This window comes from Canis lupus, chromosome X (genome assembly GCF_048164855.1).
Source record: "Canis lupus baileyi chromosome X, mCanLup2.hap1, whole genome shotgun sequence".
Lineage (NCBI taxonomy): Eukaryota > Metazoa > Chordata > Mammalia > Carnivora > Canidae > Canis > Canis lupus.
The window spans coordinates 36125076-36145717 of NC_132876.1; the positions used below are offsets into that span (position 1 = coordinate 36125076).

At 37.8% G+C, this 20642-nt stretch overlaps 1 protein-coding gene across 9 annotated transcripts in view; it reads left to right on the top strand.

Annotated features, from left to right (window-relative positions):
* Positions 1-20642, top strand: part of LRCH2 (leucine rich repeats and calponin homology domain containing 2) — a 215155-nt gene that overhangs the window by 40350 nt on the left and 154163 nt on the right. For all 9 annotated transcript variants that reach the window (XR_012026630.1, XR_012026631.1, XM_072817653.1 and 6 more), the window contains exons 3-4: positions 14322-14466; positions 18858-18984. Coding sequence is in view for 7 of the 9 variants with exons in the window: in XM_072817653.1 (XP_072673754.1) it covers positions 14322-14466; positions 18858-18984 (272 nt within the window). In the remaining 2 variants the exon portion in view is untranslated. The remainder of the gene's footprint in view (positions 1-14321; positions 14467-18857; positions 18985-20642) is intronic.

Consider the following 20642-nt stretch of genomic DNA (forward strand, 5'->3'; position numbering starts at 1 on the left):
TTCGATCCTGGGTCTCCAGGATCGCGCCCTGTGCCAAAGGCAGGCACCAAACCGCTGCGCCACCCAGGGATCCCTGTAATTCCTTTTTTTAAAAAAGATTTTATTTATCTATTCATGACAGATATTAGAGAGAGAGAGAGAGAGGCAGAGACATAGGCAGAGGGAAAAGCAGGCTCCACACGAAGAGCCTGATGTGGGACTTGATCCCAGATTCCGGAATCACACTCTGAGCCAAAGGCAGATGCTCAACCACTGAGCCACCCAAGCATCCCACCAAATTGTTCTTCCTGTGTCTTCCTTATGCCACTGTTCCATTGAAGAAAAATATTTTATAACATGATTTTTTAGGATTGCCTAATAGTCTATTGTATAAATGAACCATATTTTATTTAACCATTCTATTGTTAGTTATTTACATTACTGTTTAATGAGTATACAGCCAGGTGCAATTGTATTTTTGGCTTTAAATTGATTCCCCTAGGGCTCTTGGGTGGCTCAGTCAGTTAAGCCTTGACTCTTGATTTCAGCTCAGGCCATGGTCTTAGAGTCGCGAGAGTGAGCCTCGTGTTGGGCTTTGAGCTAGGTGTGGAGGCTGCTTCATATTCTCTCTCTCCTGCTCCCACCCATAAGCACTCTCTCTTTCTCTCAATAAAACAAAAACAAAAACAAAAAAAATGCTTCTCTCAAGAGGAATTTAAACTCTTTGAGGGCAGATAAAAAAATTCCCTGTAATATTTGCTTCAATGTTGTGCCTCTCTGTAATGGTTGATAGTGAATGCTTGTTAAATTTCTGAACTTAAAATTATGGGAAGAAGCATGGCATGGTATATTCTTTTATACACTGACTTCTTGTTCTATTTGACTATAAACTAGTGGAATAGCTCTGCCATGGTATCTTGGTGATCTTGCACATTTCCACATAGTATGCATAGGCCCGGCTTAACCACAATCTGACCCAAATCTTGGGGGAAGACTCTATGATCCTCCCTGATACATGGCAAAATAGATAGATGACATGAGTTTATTTCTTACCTACCTACCTATCTTGTGGGAGGCTGGTGCAAGACAGTTTATTATTTTCTTCTTTCATCTTGTGGGAAGACATGGAACATTCAAATGTAGCTGTAAGTATAAAATTGCAAAGCTGCAATTTAGATTTGACTCCTCAAAAACAGAGCAATGCATGGTGCATGTCATCTTCATTTGGTCCCTCCCTCCAGTTTGATTCTGTCCTGTAGGATTGGAGACACAGGGAAGTGATACCATACTGATCATGCTTTCTCTGTTAGTAATAAACTGTTTGAATCCATTTGGTCTTACTGGTAGCTGCCAGTGTGCCGCTCTACAGGGGCTGCTTAACACAAATTGATGGAGTTTTCTTTGGCCTGATTTGTGGAATTTGTCATTACTTTGTAATTAGTTTACTATAACTTGCTTTTAATTTCAGCATGTAACATTTAGTGCTTTGTTGTTAAACAGCTCAAATAAGGATGATCCTTGCTCTCTAAATAACAGTTTTTTTAAGGAGCACAGTGTACTGCCTGTAGAATTCATCATAATCTGGATTTATCAAAGATGAAGCATTAATTTTATTTTGCTTGGTAGCTTGCTCTCAGGTTTTATTAACCCTCCTCAAAGACTACTTTTTTACAGTAAACTCTGTGCCCAATGTGGGGCTCAAACGCAAGACCCCAAGGTCGAGAGTTGCATGTACTACCGACTGAGCCAGCCAGGCAGCCCTCCCCCCCCTTTTTTAAGGACTACTATTGTTTTGGAGTTCACAGCCTACTAGAATTATGCTGGGCAGTCAATTTGATGCAGACTCTTCTCATACTACATCAGATTTTCTTTTCTCATGCAATAGGAAGCTACTAAGGTATCTTAATGAAGGCAAATAAAAAGTATAACTGTATAAAGAGATCCACTTGGTTTTCAGTTGCTAGTCGATCTTGACCTAGGCAGAGAGCATCAATGTCATATTAATTTCATATTAATTATGTATATCAGTTCATATGTCTTAGAGATGGTGAAGATGATGTTTTTCCATTACTGACTTCACTAATCAGACTTAAAACAATTCAGATTTTATAGTTTTTGGGTTTTGCTTTAAGGGAATAATTTACATAAAAGCATGACTTTGACATTAAAAGTTGCATACTTTCCTGGTAATTTACATTTAAGAAATTATGATATGTAAGTTGAGTGTCAATATAACATGACTCAGCGTGTTAATAGATGCTTAGTAGCAGACTGTGGTAGCAGGACCAAATTGTGCCCCTTGAAACAGAAAATGATTATGTTTAATACCAACTTACCAAGCCAGTAACTGTCTGCACATACTGTTTTTATGAGTGGAATGCATATGGTTAGAATTCAGTTTACCTTGTGAAATGAAATATAATACCTTTAAAATAGTATATAGTATTGTGTTTTTCTTATAACAGAAGCAATGCCTGCTATTGTAAAAAATTTGGAAATAAAAGCATACAGAAGAAAATACAAAAATATTCCTCATTCTACCAACCTTGAATAAATATTAACATTTTGGTATATTTCCTTCATACTCTCATACTCATCACCTTCATATATGTGTATGGATGAATGTATAAAGTGTACTTTCTAAAAATTTACATTTTAAACGGAAACTGTTGGTTCATACCATGTATATAGTTGGACATTTAAAATGTTCTAGTTGGGACGCCTGGGTGGTTCATCAGTTGAGCGTCTGCCTTTGGTTCAGGGCATGATCCCTGGATTCCGGGATCGAGTCCCACATCGGGCTTTCTGCATGGAGCCTGCTTCTCCCTCTGCCTATGTCTCTGCCTCTCTCTCTGTGTCTCTCATGAATAAATAAATAAAATCTTTAAAAAAATAAAAAATAAATAAAATGTTCTAGTTATTGTGGCACAGTTGGTTGAGTGTCTGATTCTTGATTTCACCTCAGGTCTTGACCTCAGGGTCGTGAGGTCAAGCCCTGTGTTGGACTCTGTGCTGGGTGTGTAGCCTCCTTAAAAAAAGTTGTAGTTATTATCCTGTGAGCATTCTAATTTTCATATTAAGGATTCAAATCTATAATAACATTTTTAAAAGCTGCAAGATACTCCATTTTAAAGATATACCATATTTAGCCTTTATCTGTTGTTGGGCATTTAAATTGTTTCTAATTTTCTACTGTTTAAAATAATCCTGAAATGCACATAATTTCTTTTGTATCTTTATTTGGTTTAAAAAATTGCTAGAGATTGATTTCTTGAATCAGTGGGTATGAACATTTTTCAGGAGCTTGATTCCTATTGTCAAATTGCTTTCTAGACAGATTACCTCATTTTGAAATCCATCAGTGTATATAGAAGTGTCTTGCCAACACTGAACAATATCTTTAAAAACCTTTGAGTTTAATGAGCAAGTTGTGGCATCTTATTCTTTGCATGTCTTCTGATGGATAGTGAGGTTGAATGTATTTTCATGTGCATATTGATCGTTGATAATTTTCATTTTTGAATCTGTTTATGTCCTTGGCCCAGGTTTTACCTATGAGCTATTGATATCACTTTTGCTTTTTGACAGACTATAGTTTTCCTTTCTTTTTATGTTGATAAATCTAGAAGTTTTTTCATTGGTGAATTATTCCTTTATTGACTGCTTTGAAAGTCCTTCCCCATTCTAATATTAAGTGGCTATTCACTAAAATGTTTTTCTAGCTTTTTTATGTTTCATTTTTATCGTTTTCCTCCATCTGGAATTTATTTTAGTAGAAGTTATGTGATGAGGCTATCACATTTGCCTTTTGAAAATAAAAGTTTTCCAAGAACCATGTAATAAATAATACTGCATGGATTCATAATGCCAAATTTACCGTATAATAAGTCTTATACGAGTTGAAGGATAGTGTCATTACTTCAATGTTTGAATGTCATTGCACGGTTAATTAGTCATTATTTCTTGGTGAAACTAAAATACTTTGCAGAATTTCCTACAGATAACTGCATAAAGCCACTCCTTCCTTTTTTTTTTTTTTTTTTTTTTTTAAATAAGTCCTATCCTTCCACGTGGCTTATAGTTGTTATGACTCACAGTCCTTTTCTCACTGAGCATGCATGTAATCTGCCCTCTGGTTAGCAGCTGTGGTTTCTTTCTCCTTTCAGTATCTGTTTTTGTTTGCACCCTTGCTTCTCAAAGTGCCTGCGCTCAAAAAGAGCTTTCCAGTATTGGTTGCTGTAGGCCAGTGAAGTCTGCTTGTTATTGGTTCTCATAATAGTTGGCTTTGAAGTATTTTTCCTTCATTTTTTTTTCAAATATCTGTTGACCCTTTTTCACTCCACTGTACTTATGATTAATGTTTTATTTTATTTTTATATTTTTATTTTTTATTTTTTTATGATTATTTTAACTCACCATGGCATAGCTCAGAAATTCTCTCACCCTTACATCTTATTCATGCAAAAAGACTTCAGAGTTGTACATGGACTTTTCATTATCTTGTCCGGAATGACAGCGTAATACCCTTCTAGGGAATACCGAATCAAGAAATCACCTGTCTTTGTAGAGGGCATCTGTTGAAAGCAGATGCCAGAGCCATGAGGTTGTCATTTCCCATCAGGCTCCAACATCAGAGTCTCTGATACTTCAAAGACACTCTCCATTCTTGTATCGACAAACAGCTGTGCTGCCTCCTGTTTTCTTGTTTTTGTTGCTAGTCGTGACATTTCTTTTAGATGGAAAAATAGATAAGGAAGCATTTATATTTGAGAGCATATTAATGAAATCTTACATACTGTAAATGCTTACATTTGAGTAATATCAGTTACTAAAGAGCATAGAAAATTTAATTTTTAAAATTTTAATATTAGGAAATATGATTTTGAGTTGATCCACTCTCTCTCTCTCTTTTTTTTTTTTATGATAGTCACACACAGAGAGAGAGAGAGGCAGAGACACAGGCAGAGGGAGAAGAAGGCTCCATGCACCGGGAGCCGGACGTGGGACTCGATCCCGGGTTCTCCAGGATCGCTCCCTGGGCCAAAGGCAGGCGCCAAACCGCTGCGCCACCCAGGGATCCCCTTATCCACTCTCTAAAGACATATAATTCTGGTATATATTTTCCATGTCATGAGAGCTGAATATAATAATCAGTTTCTATCATTTTATTTTATATCTTTATGAACATATTATATTATGTGCAAGTTGGTAATTTTCCCTTCATTTCTATTGCTTACTTTTAGGGATTTGAGGTTGTGGTAGAATATTTACTCATTTCTAAAAGCTCTGAGAGTGAGGAATAGTAATTGATTCTGGCAGTGTTTCATAGGTAGTAATCAGTAGAATCAGAATACAGTTCAGATGGGCAGCCCAGGTGGCTCAGTGGTTTGGCACTGCCTTCAACCAGGATGTGATCCTGGACACCTGGGATCGAGTCCCGCATCAGGCTCCCTGCGTGGAGCCTGCTTCTCCCTCTGCCTGTGTCTGTTCCTCTCTTTCTCTCTGTGTCTCTCATGAATAAATAAAATCTTTTTTTAAAAAAAGAATACAGTTCAGATCTAGTTTAATGCTCATCTGGTAAAGAACAGTTACCCTTCCTTTTTCATTCCGTCAATCTTTGTGTGAACTTTGAGCTATGCCCCAAGGATAATGCAGTATTGGTCCCACCACAACAGCTTTGTAAAAATTATAATTTTAGTAGAACTAAGTGGGGGTGATTCTTCTTGCATAGTTTCTTTTGCTGAAGTGTTACTATGTGAGCAGATTGTATTTGGTGTGAGAATGAAACAATAATTAGGATTGCTTAGGGTTGGTGTCTCAGTGGGCTTTTTATCTACCTTAATACCTACTACCTAATTCATAGTGCTTTATAGAATTTTGTTTGAATAAATGAGTCCAGTCAGAATGCTGCCCAGGAAACAAGGAGAATGGGGCTTGGAAGGTGAAGATCAGGATTTGCCTGTCTCTATCACAGGCAATAAGTGCAGGACTACAGGGAAGTAGGTAATTATTTTATCTGTGTATTCTCTGTGGTGAGGCTGCAACTTCTAATCCCTGCTTGGTAAGGAATGTACATGGTACTATTGGGAGATCATTTTTCATAGGCTTCATGTTTCTACACATCTTGTGAATGAGGCACTAACTGCTCTTTGTTCAGGACTGAATTTTGGAAGAATGAAAGTTACTCTCTGTAGAGCAAAGGACAGTAGAATACAGATAATGTCTTCCTTTGAACAAAGTACATGCTGGCTTATTGTCCATTATTAAAGATTTGGGTTCCCCTGGCTTAGAGTTTGTCTCCTATGCAGTGTACTATGTGGGTAAGCTTTCATCTGTACTCATGTATGTTGCCTCTGTGGGATTTGGGAGGCAAGAGGAAGTGATAAAAATATGCTGCTTATGCCACTCCCTATGCTATAAGTAAAAAAGTCCTTTGTCTCTCACACAGGAGTCTCATGCCTTCTGCCAGCATCCATACAAGTATGTTAGGCTAACTTGTTGGCTTAGAAGTAGGGTAAAGTCTCAGATATTCAGAGTTTTTGACGGGTACTCAGGATAGTGGTTTTGCCTAAAAGATGTTACTTCCCTTTTGAAGAAACTTGTTTAGTTTTCTTTAATCCTTATTTATTGAATTGATTAAAAATACTGAAAAATTAATAATGGTCCACTCTTCTAAAGATTTTTTACTTATTTATTTATTCATTCATGAGAGACACACAGAGACATAGACAGAGGGAGAAGCAGGCTCCTCCCAGGGAGTCCGATGTGGGACTCTGTCTTGGACCCTGGGATCAGAACCTGAGCCAAAGGCAGATGCTCAGCTGCTGAGCCACCCAGGCATCCCAATGGTCCACTCTCTAGGGAGCCAAGAAAGCTATGTGTTGGCCCAGACCAGTTCTGAATTAGTAAATTAGGAACAGCTGAGAGCTTTATAATGGTGTTCATTATTTTCTTAATTAAAAATTGGATTTGGAGTGAGATTTATGTTGTTTCTTATTGCAAGAAGCAACTTATGTTATTATTATTATTTTTTTAGCAACTTAAGTTATGAATGTGGCTAGGAGATTAAGAATCTCTCTGACCCTGATTTGTGATTCCAGTGGAACAGAATATTTGAAATCTGGGACAGAGGTCACAGTAGCGTGTTGTAGGAGTGGAAAAGCACACATAGAACATGGGCTTTGAAATAACATCTCAGTTTGGAACCCTTGTGCTGTCAGTTATTACTAGTTTTTAAACATTGGGCATGCTCTTCAATCTGTCTTTGATTCATGTATATAATGTGGAATAATAGCTACTTTATAAGGCTGTTATGAGGATTAGATATAATTATGCAAAGTCTATAGCATTGTGATCTAACATGTGGGGTGTGTGTGTGTGTGTGTGTGTGTGTGTGAGAGAGAGAGAGAGAGGCAGAGAGAGACAGAAATATAGTCATCCCAGTTCAACTTAGGTTATTGTTGGTGTGAATTTAGAGTTCTCATTTCAGATTATCCACTTAATCCTCATGTTTCTTAAAATTTTTTTTTTATTAAGTAAATTCTGCCCCCAACGTGGAGCTCGAACTCATGACTCTGAGATGAAGAGCCCTATGCTCTACAGACTGAACCTTCCATCTGCCACCTTCCCTCATGTTTCCTTAAGCAGAAATTCTATGACGGTATCTGTTACTGATGAGGATGTGTTCCAGTAACACACTTCATTATTAGAAATTTTTCCAGAGGTAGTAGAAATGTGTCAGATTTTCAAACATTAGCTAGGATTTTCTTTAGTAAGAGGGACTATAGCAACCTACATCATTAAATATCACCTAAAGAAGACCCATGCATCTTAGTTTAAGTTTCAACAATTTGTGACAAAAACTGTATGCTGTTTTGTATGTGGAATAAGATAAAACCATAATTAGTATAATTTTTTAAAAGATTTTATTTATTTATTCATGATAGACACACAGAGAGATGGGGGGGGGGGTGAGGGGGCAGTGGGAGAAGCAGGCTCCATGCAGGGAGCCTGACACGGGACTTGATCCCCGGACTCCAGGATCATGCCCTGGGCCAACAGCAGGTGCTAAACTGCTGAGCCATCCAGGGATCCCCAGTAATTAGTATAATTAATATAATGTAATAGTGTAATTTCTGAAAGTCATTTTCTATATCTACCTTGGCAGAAATGCTAGCCAGTGGGCCAGGAATTGCACTGGGTGGCATATGGACCCGTTTGTGGCTCTTGTGGCTGCAGCTTGGGAGGTAGCAACATTTCCATTCCATCTGACTCCTCTCTTTCCTTCCCCTGGCTTTCCTTGACCTCTGAAGCTCACGAACGTAATTTAGAGCAGATTATTTATTTATTTTTTATTAAATACTTTATTTTATTTATTCATAGAGAGAGAGAGAGAGAGGCAGAGACACAGGCAGAGGGAGAAGCAGGCACCACAAAGAGAGCCTGACGTGGGACTCGATCCCGGGTCTTCAGGATCACGCCCTGGGCTGCAGGCGGCGCTAAACCGCTGCGCCACCGGGGCTGCCCTAGAGCAGATTATTTAAAGTGATCTATTAACATCTTTAAAAGGCTTCTAGCAGTTTCACAAGGAGAGTTTTGAAGGAAGGCTGGAAACAGCATACAGCAATCTGTCTGTTGTTGAGTTGTTGCCAATACTGCTTGATATGATTTTTTATTAAAACCGAGACAAGAGAGGGCAGCCCGGATGGCTCAGCGGTTTAGCGCCATCTTCAGCGAAGGGCCTGATCCTGGAGACCTGGGATCGAGTCCCACGTCTGGTTCCATGCATGCGGCCTGCTTCTCCCTCTACCTGTGTCTCTGTGTCTCTCATGAATAAATAAATAAATCTAAAAAAATAAAACAAAACCAAGACAAAAGAAAAATAATTCAGTGGTATAAAGGTGCTTATCGTCAAGGATGCTAATTAACTGAGATATAACCTTACTGCTTAAGAGAAAAAATGCATAGCAATATAATTTTAAAAAATTTGCAGGCATTCTCTCGTTAATTCTGATAAACTATTTTAATGAGAAGTGTGTTAGTTTCCTGTGTCTGCTGTAACAAATTACCACAAACTGGGTGGTTTAAAACAACAGTTCATTTTTTTTATAGTTCTGGAGACAGAATATGAAAGGAGTCTTATGGAGCTAAAATCATGTTTCAGCAGCGCTGTTTGCCCTACAGAGACTCTACAGGAGAATTCTTTCCTTGCCTCTTGTCACTGCTGGCATTCTTGGCTACATCACACTCCGGTGTCTCCTTCCTTTTCACCATGGCTTTCTCAAGGCATCTGTCTAATCTCCCCCTGCCTTCCTCTTGTAAGGATACACGTGATAGCAGTTAGGGCCCACCTGGGTCATCCAGGATAATCTCCTCAGTGCAACATTTTTAGTTATATTTGTACAGTTTTACAGTATAAACCAACATTCTGGTAATTAGGACCTGATATCTTTGAGGGCCACCATTCAACTCACTTCAAGAAAGATAAGCAACAAATTTTAGTTTTCTTTTTTTGTGTGTGTGTCTGTGTGGGAAAGGTGAAGAAACATCTTTATAATTGTCTTTTCCCAAGTCCTACTTGTCCCCAGAGAAGACAGGCTTTAAGACTGTTGTGAAATGAATGCTCCAATAAGAAATAAATTAACAGTTTGGTTTCTCATCTTTAGATGGAACTATATTAAATACAGTACCAATTTTGCATGTTTTTCTTGAGAATGTTACCAAATTATTCTAGTTACCCTAGTGTACATATTAATTACATGATTTTTAATATTATAAAAATTCCTTTATGGTTTAATTGTACATCACAAGATAAAAATTTAAAAGTTTAATTTTTATCCATTATATCTATATAGAAGTTAATTTTCACTTTTTTTGAAGGAAAATATTAGATGTTAATGTGAGATATTTCAAGAAATTAAGATACATGTTGTTCTGTGTTATTCCCTTTCTTTCTTTCCATGGTTGTATTTTTCTTTTGGCATTGTTATTCTGTTTACCCAATTCTTAGAAAGGATATTTATACAGATTTAAAATCTGAAAAACCCTAGAACAAACTTTCCTTAATCAAGGGCTTTATAATAGCTTGAGTTTTAATTTTGAGTTTATTATGCTTTATTTGATTTTACTCAATTAAATTAGAATAATAATAGTAATTTTTTTAAAAAAGATTTTATTTATTCATGAGAGACACACAGAGAGAGAGGCAGAGACACAGACAGAGGGAGAAGCAGGCTCCATGCAGGGAGCCTGATGTGGGACTCGATTCCAGGTCTCCAGGATCAGGCCCTGGGCTGAAGGCAGTGCTAAACCGCTGAGCCACCCGGGCTGCCCAATTAAATTTTTTTTTTAATTATTTTTTTTCTTCATTTATTTATGATAGTCACACACAGAGAGAGAAAGAGAGGCAGAGACACACGCAGAGGGAGAAGCAGACTCCATGCACCGGGAGCCCGATGTGGGATTTGATCCCGGGTCTCCAGGATCGCGCCCTGGGCCAAAGGCAGGCGCCAAACCGCTGTGCCACCCAGGGATCCCCGGGCTGCCCAATTAATTGTAACTTTAAATGATGTTTACTAAGTAAATATATTAGATCATCCAGAAAATAGTTTACTATTGCAAATTTAATTAAATTCCTTAAGGGAACTTATAATATTACTTGGTGATTCACTAAATAATTTTTTATTTAGAGGGAAAGAACATAAAGCCTCACACAATAACATGTAAGTTATTAATATAATGTGTCATAGTATTTAAGTTATTTTACTAAAATCACTGTTATTAATACTGATATTTTGGCTTTTTCTGGATTGTCCAGAAATAAATTGTACACTCATTTTATTTTTGTTTGGGGCTATGGTTATGCATCAGACCAACAATGAGCTTGTCTGCTGATACAACAAATCAGGAATAGGATTATGATTGCTTTTACCTCATAGCTGACGTAATACTGATTTTTTTCCCTGTCACTGCTTTAAACATTCTTTATGTGGTTATTGTGCTTTCTCTTGACCATTATTTTCAGTCTTCTCTGCTTGCTTTTTTCCCCTTCTACTCAGCTTGTAAAAATTGGCTTTCCCAATGGCCCATTCTCGAACTCTTTCCAACTCCGTACTCTGATGTTAGGTGATGTCTTCCATTTCTATGATTTTATATTACTAACCATATTCCCACAACTTTCAGTTTTATATATCTATCCCAGATCTCGTTTTGAGGTCTATAATCATCTGACTAAACCCCCTCCATTGGATCTCTTTCAGATATCTCACATTATACAAATATAAAATTGAATCTTTGATTCTAACCTCTGCTTCAAAAAACAAAACTCCCACCAGCAACAGCAACAAAAATCCTGTTATACCCCCACATCTTTTTTTAAGATTTTATTTATTATTCATGAGAGACACAGAGAGAGGGAGAGAGAGAGAGAGAGAGAGAGTGAGAGAGAGGCAGAGATACAGGCAAAGAGAGAAAGAAGCAGGCTCCATGCAGGAAACCCAATGTGGGACTCCATCCCGGACCTCTGGGATCTCGCCCAGAGCCAAAGGCAGATACTCAACCGCTGAGCCACCCAGGCATCCCAATACCCCCACATCTTTTAAATTAAATAGCCTTTTACTTATCCCACAGACAGTCACTTGCCCAATCCCTAAGTATTAATACTAAAATATATTTCAGGGATCCCTGGGTGGCACAGTGGTTTGGCGCCTGCCTTTGGCCCAGGGCGCGATCCTGGAGACCCGGGATCGAATCCCACATCGGGCTCCCGGTGCATGGAGCCTGCTTCTCCCTCTGCCTGTGTCTCTGCCTCTCTCTCTCTCTGTAACTAACATAAATAAATAAAAATTAAAAAAAATATATTTCAAACTCTATCTAAATTTCTTATCCTTATTCTTGCAATCTTAATTTAATCTACCATCATTTATCTCCAGGACCACTATATTATTTATGGGTGTATAATGCTAGGTATTATACAGAATAATGAACTGGGCATAATTTTGATTTTAGAATTTCAGATTAATTGTAAACAGTAATTTTCAACTTCTGGATTCTGAAATTACAAGAGTAAGATAATGTAAAAGAAACATCCTAAACTTAAAAAAATAATGATTTAAATTTTCCTCCTCAATAGAACTGAATGATGCTTGGATGTCAGAGGAAGCAAGCCAGGATATTTATGTTTCAAGCTCAGATTTTGATTTCTAGTAATTCTATCCTTTTATTTAGTCATTCAGAATCTTATGGTGATAGGAAGAAGAATCCAAATTAATTCTCAAATAATTATAACTAATGATTTCTTTTGCCTATCATGCAATTTTACATTAGGTTAGTGTGTGTTTACAGACACAAAAACATTAATATATATATTAATATTCTGAAAAGGGAATTTACTATATTGCTAAGTACATAGGTCTCCTTCCTCAGGGTGAGAAAGTTAAGCATTCGTAGGAGACTGTTCTTATGAGGGAAGATCACATGCTGAATGATGTATGGTGAGTTAAAGTACACCATAGATGTTCTTCCTGACAGAGATAAATAATATTCTTATTTTTAACCAAATAAGTATAATGAATTAATGTAAGCAAAGTTATATTTCTATGATGAGGTAGCAGTGGTTCTCAACAGGTGTAGGGGGGTTTGAGCCCCAGGGGACATATTTTGGCTGCCATTATTAGAGGGTTTTAATGGCATTTGGTGGGTAAATGCCAGGGATGCTTCTAAATATCCTACAGTGCCCAGGATAGCCCCACACAGCAAGTCATCGTAGAGCCCAAAAAGTCAATAGTGGGTCAGTTAAGAAAGTCTTTCAGGGTATTTTTTCAACCTGTTACATGTTGTCCTAAGTATGTTTCCAAATTTCATTTAACAAACTCTTAAAAGAGGCAAAATGGTTATAATAATTTCATGATTTTTTTGTGAGAACTGAAATAAATGGGAGTATATTTGTGTGTGCTTGGAATAATTTAGGAGAGGAAGGAATAAAGAATAAATGCCAGGTTTCTGGCTTGCACAACTCAACAGGAGGATGTTGGTGACATTATTTGAAATACAAGAAACAGATGTGTGTGAGATGATCTTCAGTTCAGGTTTTACAGAATTTGTATAGATTTTGTAGAATTTGACGTGCCTGAGAAATATCAAGAGAAGTTCTGAAGATCAGAACGTAGGTGTTCAGCCATAGCTTTAGTTTGAAATCTGTCAGTATATAAATATAATTTAGCTCTGGGATTGGATGAAATCACCCACTGAAGTGTATATCTTAAGAAGGAAAGAGTATTCGGTCACAGCTTTTTGGAACATAGTCACAATACAGGTAGGGGAAAATCTAGCAAGAGACTAAGAAGTAGCAAGAGAGATAATAAGAAGTGATGCATAAGTGTAGTCTTTCAAACCAAGAGAAGGGAAATGTTTCAATGTAGCTGAGTTGTTATTGATATGGGGGCTGTTAGTGACTTTGGTGGGCATGAAAGTGAGTAGAAACCAAGGGTGGGTTGAGAAGTCCATGGTAAGAGATTTAGTTGTGTTGTAGATTTATGTAAGTTTGGCTGTGAAGGAGGAAGAGGTAGTGGGGGATGTGGGATCTGGGGAGGATCTTTTGTGTTTCTGAAAAGATTAGAGAGAATTCCTCATTGATGTTTTAAAAGATAAATTTTAAAGATATCAAGTACAATTTAATAAACAGGCTTTAAATGAATATATTTCAATATGATTAATTTTGCCTTCGTGGTGGATAATATTTTATAATATATATTTTTAAAAGATATTATTTGGGGCACCTGGGTGGCTCAGTGGTAGAGTGTCTGCTTTTGGCTCAGGTTGTGATCCTGGGGTCCTGGTATCAAGTCTCTCCACAGGAAGCCTGCTTCTCCCTCTGCCTATGTCTCTGCCTCTCTCTGTGTCTCTCATGAATAAATAAATAAAATCTTTAAAAAAAATAAAAGATTTTATTTGTTAGAGAGAGAGAGAGAGAGAGAAAGAGCAGGAGGAGGAGCAGAGGGAGGATAAGCAGATTCTGGCCATATCTCAGGACCCTGAGAATATGACATGAGGCAAACTTAAGAGTCAGATGCTTAACTGGCTGAGCCACCCAGGTGCCCCCATGTTTTATAATATTTTATGTATATTTGTATGTAAGCTTTGTGCCCAATGTGGGGCTTGAACTCACAATTGTGAGATGAAGAGTCTTGTGCTCTACCAACTAAGCCTGCCAGGTGCCCCATATTTTATAATATTTTAAGTAGTTGCTTAGAGTCTAAGTGATTCAGCAAACATGAAAATAGTTCTGTTGATTATAATAGATGCAGGTGTATGTTTGGCACTCAAACATTACTTTTCTTTTTCAGATCTTTCAAGAAATCGTTTTACAGAAATTCCTTCTGATGTCTGGTTATTTGCACCTCTTGAGACATTAAATTTATATCATAATTGCATCAAAACCATTCCTGAAGCCATTAAAAACCTGCAGATGTTAACATATCTTAACATTAGGTAAGGAAAATTTTTTTGGTAGATTTTGTTTTTTATTATAGTTCTAATCCTTTTTAGTAACAAAGGAATGTGTTTGGTTTGGTTATGTAACCTATATTTATCTCAAAAGTATCTTATTTGAGTATTTGTTATATGTTCACATTACTTTATAGGTGTTTGGTCTTGTTCTTGACAGCAGTGCTTCTCATCTCAGCCTTTAATCTGCAGAAGATTCACATGGGGATTAAAACATCTGATTACATAAGTCTGCAGTGGGGTCTGCATTTCTAAGAAGCCCCCTGGTAATGCCAGTACCTATTTGTCCTTATCACGTTGAGTAGCAAGGCTTTATTTAGAATAGAAATATTTTCCTGAAATCATAGCACCACAATGCCAATTTATTTATTTTAAAGATTTTTTATTTTATTAGAGACACACACAGAAAGAGAGAGAGAGAGAGAGAGAGGCAGAGGGAGAAGCAGGCTCCATGCTGGGAGCCTGACATGGGACTTGATATCGTGTCTTCAGGATCACAGCCTTGGCTGAAGGCGGCGCTAAACCACTAAGCCACCGGGGCTGCCCAATGCCAATTTATTTATATGCATTCTTGGTTAAAGTGAAACGTTATGAAGAAACACTTGAGCTATATTGTTCACTCTTGTGAGTTCTCCTTGCTACTCTAAGGATGGATAGATTGGGATGGGAGTGTTAGTGTGTTAGGAAGTAGATGTGACAGTTGAGGTCGATACTTAATAAGTCCTTACTGGGCAGCCCGGGTGGCTCAGTGGTTTAGCGCCGCCTTCAGCCCAGGGCATGATCCTGGAGACCAGGGTCGAGTCTCACGTCAGGCTCCCTGCGTGGGGCCTGCTTCTCCCTCTGCCTCTCTCTCTCTCTCTCTCTGTGTCTCTCATGAATAAATAAAATCTTAAAAAAAAAAAGATGCCTACTTACTACGTGCCAGACAATGTTACAAATACCTTATCCATATGACCTCATCTCCTCTTCACAACAGCATTTTGAGAGAGGCACTGTTGTTTTGTTTTAAAGATTTTATTTATTTGAGAGAGAGAGAGAGAGCGTGTGCGTGTGAGCATGAGCAAGGGGAGGGGCAGAGGGAGAGGAGAAGCAGATTCCCCACTGAGCAGGGATCTTGATACATGGCTCAGATCCCAGGACCCTGGGATCAGGACCTGAGCTGAAGGCAGATGCTTAGGTGACTGAGCCACCCGGGTGCTCTGAGAGAGGTACTGTTATTAACCTTGAATTACAAACGAGGAAACAGTGAAGCATAAATAAATATATGGCCAAAGTCATATGCATGTGTGTGTGTCACACACACACACACACACGCACACACACACATCAAGTGCTTGAGCCAAGATTCAGAGCAAAGCAGTAATAGAACTCTCATTCTTAGCTATTACTCTCTATTTGTAATAGAGTTAACATTTGATAAGTATAAGAGAAAGATGGTCCTGTCAGATGACTGATATTGAATGGAAATTGGTAAACTGTGACTTACTTAGAATCATTTTCAGGGCATCTGGTTGGCTCAGTTGGTGGAATGTGTGATTCTTGATCTCCGGGTTGTGGGTTTGAACCCCACATTGGGTGTAGAGTCCTTAAAAATGTGAAAAAAAGAATCATTTTTTAAAAAGATTTTATTTATTTATTCATGAGAGACAGAGACAAAGAGAGAGGCAGAGACATGGGCAGAGGGAGAAGTAGGCTCCATGCAGGGAGCCCGATGCGGGACCCAATCCCAGGACTCCAGGATCATGCCCTGAGCCGAAGGTAGACACCCAAATGCTGAGCCACCCAGGCGTCCCAGTTTGTTTTATTTTGTTTTTAAAATATTTTATTTATTTATTCATGAGAGACACAGAGAGAGAGGTAGAGACATAGGCAGAGCGGGAAGCAGGCTCCATGCAGGGAACCTGATGCTAGACTCGATTCCAGGACTCCAGGACTCTAGGATCACACCCTAGAAAGCTGAAAGCAGGCTCTAAACCGCTGAGTCGCCCAGGCGTCCCCCCCCAGCTTTTTTTTTAAAAAGTAAGCTCTAGGCTCAACGTGGGACTTGAACTCACAACCCTCAGATCAAAAGTCACATGCTCTACCAACTGAGCTAGCTATGTGCCCCTCAAAATAGGCCAATTTTTATACGTTTATTTGTCTGAGAGAGATTAGAAAGAGTTTGTATGTGCCATATTTTTCCCACTTACGTTATTTTTTATTTTGGTGAAAAAATTTTGAGAAACTTGTAAGATGGTTTTTCAGTTCTCTTTTCCTATATAACACTCCTTTTTTCAGTAGAATTCTGCAGGAAGATCCTTTTGTGCTCCATACTGGCCCTTTTTCCAAGGAATCTGTTTGATCCTAAAAGTGTCAGGAGTTATAACAAGGCCCTGGCATTTTTGACATTCCAGCAGCCTGGCCATGATTGCTGGTCTAGGGGCATTTTTTTTCAAGTGTGTGCCTTATGAATAAAGCCTATCTAGTGTTTCTGGATGTCCTCTGCAGGCATAACATGGGGAGTTGAAAAGTCTTGATATTCTTCCTTGGGGCAACACTAGGTTTTTGTGGCTGTGCATGTTACTCAAAATGCTAGCTAGGTACAGGTCTATAAATGCCTCTTTGAAAAATAGGAAAAATAATAACTTATTTTTATGAATACTTGACAGTATGTAAAATGTAATGGTATACTTTATATTTTTTGGTAGAGGAGTTGTCTTAGTCTGTTTGAGCTACTATGATAGAATACCATGTATTGGGTGCCTTATAAATAACAGAAACTTATTTTTCACATTTCTGGAGGCTGAGAAATCTGAGATCAAGTCACTGGAAGATTTGGTGGTTTGTAGGCAGCCATCTTCTAGCTGTCCTCACTTGGTAGAGGGAGCAAGGCAGGTCTCTAAGGTGTTTTTTTTTTTTTTTTTTTTTTTTTTTTTTTTTTTTTTTAAATTATTTATTTATTTATTTATTTATTTATGATAGTCACACACACAGAGAGAGGCAGAGACACAGTCAGAGGGAGAAGCAGGCTCCATGCACCGGGAGCCCGACGTGGGATTCGATCCGGGTCTCCAGGATCGCGCCCTGGGCCAAAGGCAGGCGCCAAACCGCTGCGCCACCCAGGGATCCCTTTTTTTTTTTTTTTTAAATAAGGGGTCTAAACCCGTTCATGAGGGCTCCACTCTTACGACCTAATCATCTCTCAAAGGCCCCACTTCCAAATATCATCACATTGGGGATTAGGTTTCAGCATTATAATTTTGTGGGGGACACAAACATTGTGTCTACAGCAGGGATCATTTGGATCAGTCTATATTGGTATATAAATTTGATCCTCAGTAGGTTGAGGTTACCCCAGAGCCATATTGCCCGGATTTGAATCCTGGCATTCTCTCTCTCTCTCTCTCTCTCTCTCTCCATGAGAGACACACAGATAGAGAGGCAGAGACTTAGGCAGAGGGAGAAGCAGGCTTCCTGTGGGGAGCCTGATGTGAGTCTCCTTCCTGGGACCCTGGGATCATGCCCTGAGCTGAAGATAGACCATCAACTTCTGAGCCACCCAGGCGTCCCTGAATCCTGTGTCTCTTACCAGCTGTGTCACTTTGAGCAGTTTGCTTAATATCTTTTTGACTGATTCTTCCTCTGTAAAATGGGCAGCATGAGATGCTCTATTTTCCCAAAGTCAGTTGTTATGACGTTAGTGAAGTTAATTCATGTGAGGTACTCTGAACATGGCCTGACACACAGTAAGCACTCAATAAATGTTAATTGTTATATTTAAGTTTATCCACAGAGATAGGAATGTTTTATCAACTTTGAACTGAGATGAAGGTGTTAGTGGGCTTTTCTGCTGTAAACCCATAAGAAAAGGGAATGGGTTAGGGTTACTACATGTTTTTGAAGATGTAATTCTATTAATTCTTTCATAAATTTGAACTTAGTGCATGCAAACTTATCCATGGAACCTGTCCTTTGTTAGAGGCATGGAGGTATTGAGTGCAGTGAAATAATACTAGAGAACAAGGTTCTGGCATTTTCTAGCTGAGAAGAATGATTCTGGGTTTTGAGAACTGATGATAATGTAAGACAATATCATAGGTAACAACACAGGCTTTACGATCTTTTGTGTCTGGGCAAGTCACTTAGTCAGTTTTAACCTTTGTTTTCTAATTCATGTAATGGAGATAAATAGTACTACCTGTCTCATGGGTTAATGTGAGTATTAAATGACATAATGCATTTAAGGATTTTAGTGTGATACAAAGTAAGCGCTCATTAAATGATAATCATAATTTGATGAAAGCTTTTTATTTATTTTTGAGGTGATTTGTTCTTTTTCAACATAACGTGAGAGATTTCAGACTTATCCCGTAATGAGACTTTCTTATTCTTTTCAGTCGAAATCTTTTATCAACTTTGCCAAAATACCTATTTGATCTTCCCCTTAAAGTTTTGGTCGTCAGTAATAATAAACTAGTGTCCATCCCAGAAGAAATTGGGAAGTTAAAAGATTTAATGGAATTGGTGAGTAAAATAGTTGCATTGACCGTGTATGATATATAATGTACATAACACATTCCTTTATATTTTGGACGATTGCTCTTTATGAAATTTCAGTATAATTTTTTTAAAAGAATAATTTGGTATATGTTTATGTTCACCTTAGTAAAATTTCAGATATTGTTGCTTATGTCTAATTTTCGCTCACATCCACAATAAAAGCCTGGTTGGTCCTTAGTCCTAGTGAAGTCAGAAGGTTTGTTTATATGTCTTAAGAAATGCTTTTTAAACCAATAAGCATTTGTCTATTCATTTTGGGTACAGTAAAGTTCGTAGACTGGGAAAAGATACCTTTTTTTTAAAAGGTTTTACATGGCTACTATGAAAGCCTTGGAGAAAGGGGATAAGAGGAAGAGAGTACAATGCCTGCAAACAATAGAATGAACAAAATAACTCTGCTTATCCTATATTCCCATGTGATTTTATAACACTTTTGGGACCAAGATGAATGGAGAGGCCATTATATATAATTGCCTGTGGAAATATAGGAATAATTTAATTACCTTGAACAGAACATTTTAGGTATTAAAGGACATTGAACTTTGAGGGGAACATAGGTATATCCTTAAAGTATTGACCTATTTTCTCATTTTTCTGTTACTTCTGTAGGGGGCTAAGGGCAGGTGGTCTCAAGATGGGCTACTTTGGCATGATTATTTTGAGTTGAAAGTAATAAAAAAATTGGTTTAAGAAAATCTCTTTACCTCCCCGCTCAACATCCTAAATTTACATTGGAAAGAAGAGCCTATTAAAAGAGATTCATCTTTACCTAAGGCACTTACTTGAATCAAGGAGCACTTTTTTTCCAAACATCTCTCACTGTCCTGCTAATGATGGTCTTCCTCCCCTTTGTGTCTCCAGACTCCTATCTCTCTGCTTAGCTATGGATGTCACATAGGCCTCTTGCTGCCTGTCTTTGGAATTTCATGTTTGTATGGATTCTCCATATTTATGAATCTAAATGTGATTTTCTCTTGTTAATTTGTTTCATGTTAATTTGATTCTTAGTCCAGCTTGAAGGACTTGGAAGGCAGAAGACATTTCTTTCTTCCCAGCGTTTCCATGTCATACAATGTGCCTTGCTCTTTTTTTTTTTTATGTGCCTTGCTCTTTATTTTTTATCTTGAGTAATGTATTCTTAAGTATGACTTTATTATGTGTGGAAGGCCAAAAGTTTTCTTGGAAATTTATCCATGATTATTTATAGTGGCAAGTTAATGTGCAAATAGGATGTAATGAACAGAAATTTCAGGAATGTCATTTTTTAATTTCTTTTATTCATTAATGTATGTGCAATTATAATACAAGGAGACTGCCTTAAACTTAGTCTTACACTGTTTTAGAATCATAGGATTTTAGCCACTTGCTAATACAGGATCCTTGACACATCTAGTTATATAACTTCAGTGGTGGATAAATCTTTTTGTGTGTCACTGAGGCATACCTTATTCTCTTTTGCAAAGCTTTGTTATTTTTATTATTTTGAACAAAAATACATGCCCCTATCACTTTTATCTATTGGTCCTGGGACTGCCATGTGAAAAAGTATAGATAATGACAACTTTTCTTCCCTTCAGATATTTGTAATCTGTTATATATCTACTCTCCATTTTACCAAACTC